Genomic DNA, 10,662 nt, shown 5'->3' on the forward strand with positions numbered 1-10,662 from the left:
TTTGGCTCTGGGAGCGGGCAGTCAGCCATCCGGTAACTCGAAGATCCTTTCTTTCTAATGGCATAGAATCCCCCGTTAATCTTTGAAAATTGCTTTTCCCTCATGCTCGTCAAATAATTCTCAAGCAGTATTGTAGAAACTGATTTTTATTTTTTTATCAAAAAATCTGTTTCTAAAATCTTTCATAACTTTAAACTCTTTTTTGCAGGGCCTTTTTTTTTTTTTTTTTGCTTTTTCTTAAATTTTCTTTGTCAGGAATGTATTTGTGCTGCTAAAATTAAAAAAAAAACCCAACTTGTTCTTTTCTCTTTAAAGGTGCCAGGAAGCTCTCACTTACCTGGTTTATGCATACCAGAATAACACCACCCTGCTGGTGAAAGGCATGAGCAGAGGTGTGGAGGAGTCTCTGATCGCATTATACAGAAGGAAATGCCTGTTGGTTCGTATTTAGAAGTCCTTTAAAAATTAATTGATCCCACAGAAGAAATTTCATGCTCTTGGCAGGCTGCCATCTAACATTGACAGTTTTGCTGTCATTGGTAAAAGTATATTTTCTGGGATATGCACTCAAGAGGAATCCACTGTGCAATCATACAGTAGACTCAGTGCAAGGGGTGGTATTTGTTTCTAGGGCTGGTCCGATAGGAATCTATATGTTTCATTTTTTCTTTAATGGCTCTGGTCTCTTTGTCACCAGGGATGTTTCTTATAGGCAGAAAGTGGCAGGAACCCCCTGTGGACCCATTCACAAAAAGGTTTTCTTCTGGTTTTTTTTAGCCAGTAGGGGAAGAATCCTCAGCGAATAAAGCCCTAGAGGGTCTTTGGTTTAAATGAATGTTTTCTTGTTAACATTTCTTCCCATTGCTTGCACTCAGGAGCTAAATGACACTGCAGCGTCTTTGTTCGAAAGCAGCCAAGAAGCGAGTGTAGCAGAAGGGGTCAGCATCATGAACGAATTGGTTATTCCTTGCATGCACCTAATTATCAACAATGACATCTCCAAGGAGGACCTGGAAGCCATCGAGGTCATAAGGAGCTGTTGGTGCTCCTACCTGGGGCAGGATATTGATGGTGAGTGACTGGAGCTGCTGACAGCGCTCACAGTCTATGTGCTTCAGCCAGCTCAATAGGTCCTGGAGCAAGTGCCAGCCACTCAGATACCAGACAGCCTGTTCACATCTTCCAGTGGAGCCTCCTACAAAGGGAGTGCATAGGGCTGTCCAGCTGTATACTCTATTGTATTATGAAACTGAAATACTTTTATAAAAAAGCAAGGAGAAATTGAACAATGCAAGTGAAGGTTTGTATGACTGCACCCAGTTAGATGATAAACCAGACAAAATGTGGAGAGCTGGAAATGCAGTTACATTTGTTGACTTTTTTTTTGTGATATAACTTGTAGGTAATGCTAGGAAATTACCATCTTGCTCTTGCTTCTGAATTTCCTGTGTAGCTGGATCATTACTCTTCTCCCCCACCCCCCAAATTCTCAGTGGAAACAGACGTTCCCGAAAAAAAATGAATTACAAGAGAATTAATGAAGTAGTTGGATAGAGGGAGATGGTACCTTTATAAGGCTAAAATAATGTTTGAGGGAAGCTTCTGGGACTAATGTAGCACTGTTTTCAGTAGCAGTACCTTGCCCAGCGAAGGGGTCTTCGTAGTCCCAAAACCTTGCATGTCTGAATGTACCTCAGCCCAGTAAAGCTGGCATCTCTACACAAGTACCATCAATTTGGTTTTAAAACAGTTTGTCGTTTGTGGATTAACACCGTGGTCTCCTTTTAGACCTGAATGAACCAATCAAAGAGGGAGTGACAAATCAGCTAAACAGGAAAGAAGCAAGATGGCAGCCATCACAAGCTTCCTGCTTTTAGGACTGAAAAATTGTGATGGTTTCCTCCCCCACTACACACCAGGTTCTTTTAAACACGTAGGTAGGTAGGTAGTGAAATTGGCAGCCTTATGTTGGATATTGGCTTGCATTGTTAACCAATTAAACCCAAAGCACATCATAGGCCAGATTACTTCCAGGATGGAAACTGAAGGGAATTTGAGATAGAAAAATGATTTTCTGTCACATTTTCTCTCTATTGGATCTTGATTTATCCAAACATAGAGCATTAGGGACATAATTACTGTCCCTTAAAATGAGGTATGCAGTACTCTGTATTAAGGACACCCTAGTACTCTGAGCATAACACCGTTCTTCTGTTGCTGTTCTAAATATGCAACACAAAGGCAGGGCCGGTGCAAGGGGATTTGGCGCCCTAGGCGAGCCTTCTCCCTTGCGGGCCCCCGGTCGCGCTGCCACCTCCCGGTCTCAGCCCCGACTCTTACCTCATTCTTGATCACGCTCGCCGACTGTGTGGTTTTCTGGGTCACGAGCAGGTTGGACACTGCTCGTGGCCCGCCAAATCTCCACTCCCCTTTGCCACCACTTGTGGCCCCATATGGCTCGCACCCAGTGGCGCACCAAGGGTCTCCGGCGCCCGGGGGCCAATGCATTTGTGAGCCTCTCCAGCATCCCCCCCTTAATCCTTCTTGTACTAATGCTTAAGGTCACAGAAAATCAGTGGAGTCTCTAGACAGAAGAATTGTTGGCGGGGGGGGGGGGGAGCCAAATTGACATTTCTTCATCACACCCACCTGTATAGCATGGATCCTGCTTTAAAATTGGTTATAAAAAAAAAAAGGGTTAATAAAAAAAAAAAAAAAAAGTCCAAAGGGTCTTCTGCATAATTTAAAAAACCTGGCCTATTTCACACTATAAAATTATTTGATAGCCTCATTCAACTAATTCTATAGGGCTATGAGGGTGAAGTCTGGAATATATAGGAAGGGACAGAATGTCACTACAAATCCTGCACCTCCAGTTCTGTAACTCTGTGCATCCACTGAAATTCCCCCAAACAATGGAGCTTGGATGTTTCCCTTACAGCTCATCATACTAAAAGATATTTTCAAATTCTGGTGTTGCTAGGGGCTAAAGGTCACCGGCACCATTTTGCTTAGTGGCAGCCGAGGCCCCCGGAGCGGCAGATCGCTCCCGTGCCCTCCGCTGGACCACCAGGGGGGGCGTCGGGAGGGTGGCACTTGTGGGGGGAGGCAGGGCGAGTCGGGGCTGGCAGAATTTTGAAAGGGCACTTTTTGCCCTTTCAAAATTCTGCTGCCTGCTGCGGCGCCCCCTAAGTCTCAGCACCCTAGGCACAGGCCTAGCTCGCCTAGTGGTGCCTCCAGCCCTGCCCAAAGGGGAGAAGCAAAAAGCCAATAACAGAAGGAAGAACTGTTGGAGAAGAGTGGTGGTAACAGAAAACAAATAAATGTAATATAAAGAGGGTAAAAAAGCACTGACAGTATAAATATTTAATAAATGGTGAAATAAAAGCAAACATATATTCTACATAAAAGGTTTAGGTGGGTTGGTCAGTCGTGTCAGTCACATTGCAATACCCTGTCTCTTGCTCCCATATTCAGAGACAGGCAGGCATAGGTACACTCTGATAGGTGTGCACAAGTGCACACAAACTCCCGCACGCGCAAGCAGATTGGCACAGGCTCCCCCAAATGCACGCATGCGCATACACAAGGAAGCAGATGCACGGACCGGGCAATTTTTGCTAGTGTGTGTACGTGTACCAGGTAACAAAGGGATTGGGACTTAATTGCTAAGAATCTGATTAAATCCTATGGAATGGGACTGCTACCACTTTACAAATGGATTGAGGAGTTAAGAATGTGATTAAACTATGGAACAGGACTGCTGCTAAGTAACAAAACCTTGCTTTAAAACCTGTGATGTCATGTATAAGACAGCATGTTATTGACTTTAGTAATGTATAATATGTTTGATACTGGGTAATTATCCGCATAGTGCTACTGATGATTTTTCTATACAACACAGTATTGTGTATATAATTTTAATATAGCAGTGTATGGTGAGTGTGTTGAGCTCATGATGTTAGTGGTGTGGGAATCATTGTGGGAACGAAGTATGATAGACCATGGCTAATCGAGGTTTTTTGGTGGCTACTTTTTTTTTTTTTTTTTAACACTGAAACATGTATGACTTTAATTGTAATAAAATAAAATTGGATATTTAATAATATGTAGGTAATATTTATGGTAATACTCTTGACTACATATAGATATATAGATACAGGTATATATTAAAGGGGGAAAAGAGCATATAGGATCTGATTTTCTTTACAGCATAGACATGGGTAAGTATAGCAGCAGAGAGACTTGCTGCAGTTGTGGCAATATATGATATATATAGTTATATGGCAATATATGGTGTCTAGTAGCATTAAATGGGGTTAGAGAACATATATTGCCACTACTGCAGTAAGTCTCTTTGCTGTTGTACTTACCTATGCATTTGCTGTAAAGAAAACCAGATCCTGCCAAATAGATGCCAGCTTCTTTTTTTATGCAAGAAATTCCCAGTGATAAACTTAGTGATTACCCTTGTAGGACCCAGAATGGATGGGTGGCCACTATTAAAAGTGGTCTTTGACCACTGAGGATGATTAACTCTTACCCCCAGGATTTACTGTGTCTCTGATTTTCTATGTACATAGCACATAGATGTGATCACTTTAACAGACACTCGTTGAAATTAATGTATTTATTTTTTATTAATTATTTATATTGTGTTTTTTATTATACTATTTGATACATTTTATTTTTATTGTCCATAGATTTTAATCCATGATGTGGGCATATTTTGCCGAAACGTGGCTATGTCAGATTTTTAGAGCTACTCTTCCCCTTTTTAAATTTTATTTATATATATAGAAATTTAGATAGAGATAGACAGAAAGATAGATATAGTTGTGCTCATAAGTACCACTGGCAGAATTTGTAAGATGTATAGCATTTTAGAAAAATATAAGTGATCAGACAAAACACATCTTATTTTTAATGTTTCAAATTAAAACTATTATGCATCACAGAATAGCACTATCATTAAATAAACCATTGCAATAAGGAAATAATAAAATGGCTCCTGTTCAAAAGTTTACATACCCTTGAATGTTTGGGTTGATAATATACACTCAAGATGACACACACACAGGTTGAGATGGCAATGAAGGGTAGGTATCCTCACCTGTGCCTTGTTTTGATTGTAAATAGTGACTATGTATAAATAGTCAGTGAGTTTCTTGGCTCTTGAGAAACTCTTGTGCATTTCCTCCAGGGCTGCACTGACTTTGGTTACTGAAGCATGGGGAAAGCAAAAGAACTATCAAAGGATCTGTGAGCAAAAGTAGTTCAACTTTATAAATCAGGAAAAGGATCTAAAAAGATATCCAAATATTTGAAGATGCCAATCAGTACTGTTCAAACTCTGATCAAGAAGTGGAAAATTATGGTTCTGTTAATACTAAGGTAGACCAAGAAAGATTTTGGACACAACTGCCAGGAAAATTTGTCGGGATGCAAAGAAAAATCCACAAGCAACTTCTGCTGAAATACAGGCTTCTCTGAAACAAAATGGTGTGGGTGTTTCAGCATACACAATAAGGAGATACTTGAATTGAGTTGCCAGAAAAAAAACCATTGCTGCACCTATGTCACAAAATAGCTCACTTACAATATGCCAGACAGTACCTAGAGAAGCCTGAAAACTTCTGGAACAAAATAATTTGGAGTGATGAAACAGAAATTGAACTTTATGGTCACAACCATAAATGCTATGAAGAGAAGCACACCATCCCTACCATGAAGCATGGAGGTAGATCTCTGCTGTTTTGAAGGTGTGAGCTATAATGGCACAGGGACTTTAGTCAAAATCGATGGCAGGATGAATGCAGCATCTTATCAAAAAATATTGAAGGAGAATTTGCCTTCATTAGCCGGGAAGCTGCGCGTGGAGCACACTTGGACTTTCCAACATGACAATGATCCGAAACAAAAGGCCAAGTCAATCCTTCAGTGGCTGCAGCAGAACGTGAAAGTCCTGGAGTGGCCATCATACTCTCCTGACCTCAACATCATTGAGCCATTTTGGGGAGAACTCAAACATGCAGTTCATACTAGACAACCAAAGAATTTACAGGATCTGGAGGCTTTTTTTGCCAAGAGGAATGGGCAGCTTTACCATATGAGAAAACAAAGGGTCTCATTCACAACTATCACAAAAGACTGCAAGCCGTCATTGACGCAAAAGGGGGCAATACATGATGATAATGGTAATCAAACTTTTGAACAGGATTATTTTATTATTTCCCTTATTGCTATGGTTTGTTTAATGATTATGCTATTCTGTGATATATAATAGTTTAATTTGAATCACTTTAAAAATAACAGACATGTTCTGTCTGATCTCTCGTGTTTTCTTAAAATGCTACACATCTCACAAATTCTGCCAGGGGTATGAAAACTTATGAGCACAACTGTATATTTATTTATTTCTCATGTTTGTTTTTATTTCACTAGTAAATATTAATTATACTATCAGTTTTTTACCTTCTTTGTAATATATTTATTGGTTTTCTGTTGCCATCACTCTCCTCCAACAGCTGTTCTAAATGAACAATATTGGAGTCCACAGCACTAAATTGCTAGAATAAAAACCTTCAAAGCTTATTTTTTTTCCCCTGTTTGACTTTCAGATCCCCTCTTTCTCTTCTAGTTTATGCTGTACAGGTCGTTGATGCAGTAATAAGCCTTGTCAGTTTTAACATTTCTGCATATTTATAGACTGCATTTTTTTTTTCTTCTGATTAAAACATTACGATTTAAGTTTATGGCACATTAGAATACACGTCCTCCCAGAGAGCCTGAGAACCCCCCAGATTAATGAGCTGTCAGGAAAGCTGGTACACAGAGCAATGAAACGCACACAAAGGCTTTCTACCGGTGCTGGATAGGATGCAAATCAGTAATGAGGAATAGTCATTATACAATGAAGATGTTCCTATTCTAGCGTTGAATGGATAGATGGGGTTTGGGGATTTTATACAATAATTTGCAGCTCAATTTCAATCTGTAATAATGGATCATGTGCTGGGTGAAAGAACCAGTTCACACATTTTGTTCTTGCACAGAAAGAAAAACCCATCTGTGTACTGAGCTGCAAAGCTCTATTTTATTACAGGAGACTATGAAATCTGTACATGATACACTGACAGCATTAGTGCACAGTGGCTGGAATACATGGCACAGCACTTGCCATAACTGTTGGCACTAGGGTGATGCCCTCCCCCCTATAGTTGGCTATCTTTGCTCAGAAACCATGGATTGAAGGGGTATGGAAACACTTCTCCCTTTCTCCCATTTATGAGCCTGAGGCATCGTAGAGAAAGGGGTGTGGGAGCAATCCAGCACGGTCTTTCACATTGTGTATGGGAAATTTTTCGTGCAGTTATATACACTTTGATAACTTCTTCCTTTATGCATGGCGGGACTACATGTCTGGCCTTTATTCATTCATAAGTACCATAAAAACCTTGGGCAACTCCTCGACCTGGTATGTTCCTTTCACATTGGTTATTTGCTGGGGTTTTTTTTTTTTTTTGCAGTTTTAACTGTTTTGATTTGCTTGCATTTATTTGATTTTATTTCCTTCTTCTCCAGAGAATCTGCGGCTGAAGCTGGGGGAGTTCCTGCCACGGCTTCTGGACTGCTCCGCAGAGATCATAGTTCTGAAGGAACCCCCCAGGATCCGACCCCACTCGCCCTACGATCTCTGCAGCCGCTTTGCAGCCGTTATGGAATCCATTCATGGAGTTTCTGCTGTTACTGTAAAATGAGCCTGGGGCAGAGGCTTTCCCCGCTGTGTTCCCTCCCCCTGCACCTCTGTGAGAAAGCAGAAACCATACAGACCATTTCTGTATAGAATATAAATAGCAGCAGTGCACTTTAAAAAAAAAAATCGTGAAAGCCATTTTACTGCAAAAGGCAAGAACCACTGTACTGAAAGACACAAAACTTGAACCTACAGCGTCTTGTGTGTAAAATTAGTCTCCTTTTTTTTGTAAAGCCCCCTCAGGAACTACTAGTAGCTGGAAGTAAAGTTAGTTGAACAGACGGAGGAAAATGATTACATGAACAAGAGTTAGCAGCCATCCTGTAATGTTTTTGCGCAGTACAGAGTTTATCTTGAACACCTGGCAGCTTTAATGTTTGCCTTTTAGTAAAGGAATGCTGTCCTCTTGTGGCTAGTCTGTCCAACAGGTGCTACTTTATGTGCTTTGAAAAAGTGCCAAAGATGATCACCAGTGGCTCTTAACATTGCTTAGTATTTTGTATGAGCAGGTGTTTTTTTTTTGTTCATAGGAACTACAGAAATTTCAATTAGAAAATGGAATCATAGTGCAGTTCAACCAGTGCTATAAAAAAAATATATATATGTGTATATATATATATATATATATATATATATATATATAGGGTTAGGCCACTTCTAGGTGTGGTCATTGCTACAATCTCCCATCCTTCCTGGGAAGGTCCAAGGTGACCTTGGGAGCAAGAGCCCAAATTCGTATTTCAATAGCTCAGTCTTAATGTGAGCTGGGCTGATACTATCAAGAACCTCCTCAATGTTTCCCAAACCACCAAAACTGTGCTTCTGTCAATGGGACGGAAATGCAACATATATAATGGGGCAAGTGACCGGGTGCTGTAGTCCGGATCCGCCACAGTATTTGGCAACCCTCGGAACTCTGCCACCTCTAGAATTCTGCTGCCTGGGTCGCACAGCTCTTTATATTCCTGGGTGAAGCGGTTACACTCCCTGATTGGCCAATGTTTGATCAGATGCTTACCGAAAAAAAACCCCCAAAAAGTTCCTTTACAGTTCTCTTCCAAATAATGTTTCAAAATGAAAGTAGACCTTCTTTGGAGCTGGTTCCAAGGTTCTGATGATACAGTACCTGTTCCTTCCTCATTATAAGGGAACATGCTGGGGTCAGAGCATGCCGTCATTGCTGGATAACCCAGGCCACCAACCATGGTGGCGCACTGGCAAGACTCTGAATGACTTAACTCGATTTACGGAAAACAGGGCAGGCTCAAAGGAGAGACACTGGCCCACAAAGGGGCAGAAAGATACAAGCCTGCGCCCACTTATTTTATTAGGTTAGAAATGGTTAATTGTAGTTGTCAGTCCATTGTATGACAGCAGGAGGTAAAGGAGGACATTCTGACCCTTTTTCTGTCACTTTCCTCCAATAAATATGGCTGCAGAATAGTTTGGGGTTTTTTTCCTTGTTTTTGCCCTGCAGTTTCCAGCTGCAGCTGTGGCACCAGGGACCTTCATCCAGGGTTAACTGGCTACTTGCCCCATTTTTTGTAATGCCTTGCTTCACTTCCATCTAGCTCAGGCTTTATAGCTCAAATCAGTTTATCCTGAGGCAGGGTAGAATTCTGGCATTGGTCCTCTATAGGAAAACAAACATGGTGGCTGGCAAATAAAATGGTTCCCTGTACTCTGATTTTGGTTTCAGGCTTGAATTGTGCCTCGGGTACACAGAACTGCTCTTTTCTGTGTACAGACCTCCAGGACATGGAATGAATAAGGTTAAATACCTTGTTTTTGGTGTCACACTCCAGTTTCCATGGCTTTTGGGCATATGTCAGACTTCTAAAGGGATTATAAGTGAGCTTAAATACTTATGGCAGCTGCACGCACCTAATGAAATTCAGCTAGTGCATGCCAGAACCAGGAGTTAGTTGTGCCTACTTGTTAAAAAAATAAAAATAAAATAATAATAATAATAATAATAACAATAAAATAAATAAATAATAAAATATCACACCCGCATATAATGTGAAGCTTGGGGATGGAGGCCTTCTGGTCACTGCTGCTCATTTTGTCGCAGCGAGAGGAGATATCACCAGGGCCGCAGGCATTTCTGCTGAAAGCCAACTTCCCTGCACCCAAAAAAAAAAAAAAAGTGCCCACCATGTTTGTAATTGCCGTGCTGCGGAAAGATTATCTGTGGCTTGCCTTGCCAAAGGCTTGACAAAAGATTGAATCGGTAATGGAGAGAATTTATAGCCTGTGGGGGTGTGTTTTCCTGACTGTCTTGCATGCAGCTGCGTGATTCTGCCTCAGCAGAAAGTCGGCTGCAGAGTTGGCCACCGTTTCTGTTGGCATAATGGAAGGGGGGGGGGGAGAGAAGAACAGTTTAGCCTGTGCTCTTATGTGTAGCAAAAAATAGAAAGTCAGAACAATTAGAGCTAAGTTGTGAAAGAACAACAGGGCTTTAAAGCTTCTGTGCATTATGACATTGTAATTATACTTCTCTGCTTGCTAGTGTTGGGGGGGGGGAGAGGAAAAACTTAATGACAAAAAACCATTTTTACTTGGAACTTGGATATGTTTCTTCCTTTGCTGATTGTGGATTGTAATATCTGGGTACGGGTGCCAGAAACAGTTGTTCAGCATTAACAAGCGGGGTGGGGGGAGGAGGAGGCGGAGGGGGAATGACATTTTGTGTATCCCTTTATAGAACCATATTTTGGACCCTCAAAAAAAAAAATAAAAAAAAAATACAGCTCCAGTTTGGGATTTTCGAGGGCCAGCTGAGTTTTGTATGAGTTAATTAGGCCAAACTGCTGAAACCAAACACTTAGGGAATGAATGACAAATTGCTCCTTGTTACTTTTGCAGTTATTTTTAAAAGCGCAATAAAAGTATTTATGTTTTTA

At 40.9% G+C, this 10,662-nt stretch overlaps 1 protein-coding gene across 8 annotated transcripts in view; it reads left to right on the forward strand.

Annotated features, from left to right (window-relative positions):
• USP28 (ubiquitin specific peptidase 28) overlaps positions 1-10,662 on the forward strand; it is a 79,499-nt gene extending 68,837 nt beyond the window's left edge. For all 8 annotated transcript variants that reach the window (XM_029574057.1, XM_029574060.1, XM_029574062.1 and 5 more), the window contains 3 exons: positions 316-439; positions 876-1,071; positions 7,585-10,662. In XM_029574057.1, coding sequence (XP_029429917.1) covers positions 316-439; positions 876-1,071; positions 7,585-7,760 — 496 coding nt within the window. In that variant the 3' untranslated portion in view covers positions 7,761-10,662. The remainder of the gene's footprint in view (positions 1-315; positions 440-875; positions 1,072-7,584) is intronic.

Source organism: Rhinatrema bivittatum, chromosome 12 (assembly GCF_901001135.1).
Source record: "Rhinatrema bivittatum chromosome 12, aRhiBiv1.1, whole genome shotgun sequence".
NCBI classification, from domain to species: domain Eukaryota; kingdom Metazoa; phylum Chordata; class Amphibia; order Gymnophiona; family Rhinatrematidae; genus Rhinatrema; species Rhinatrema bivittatum.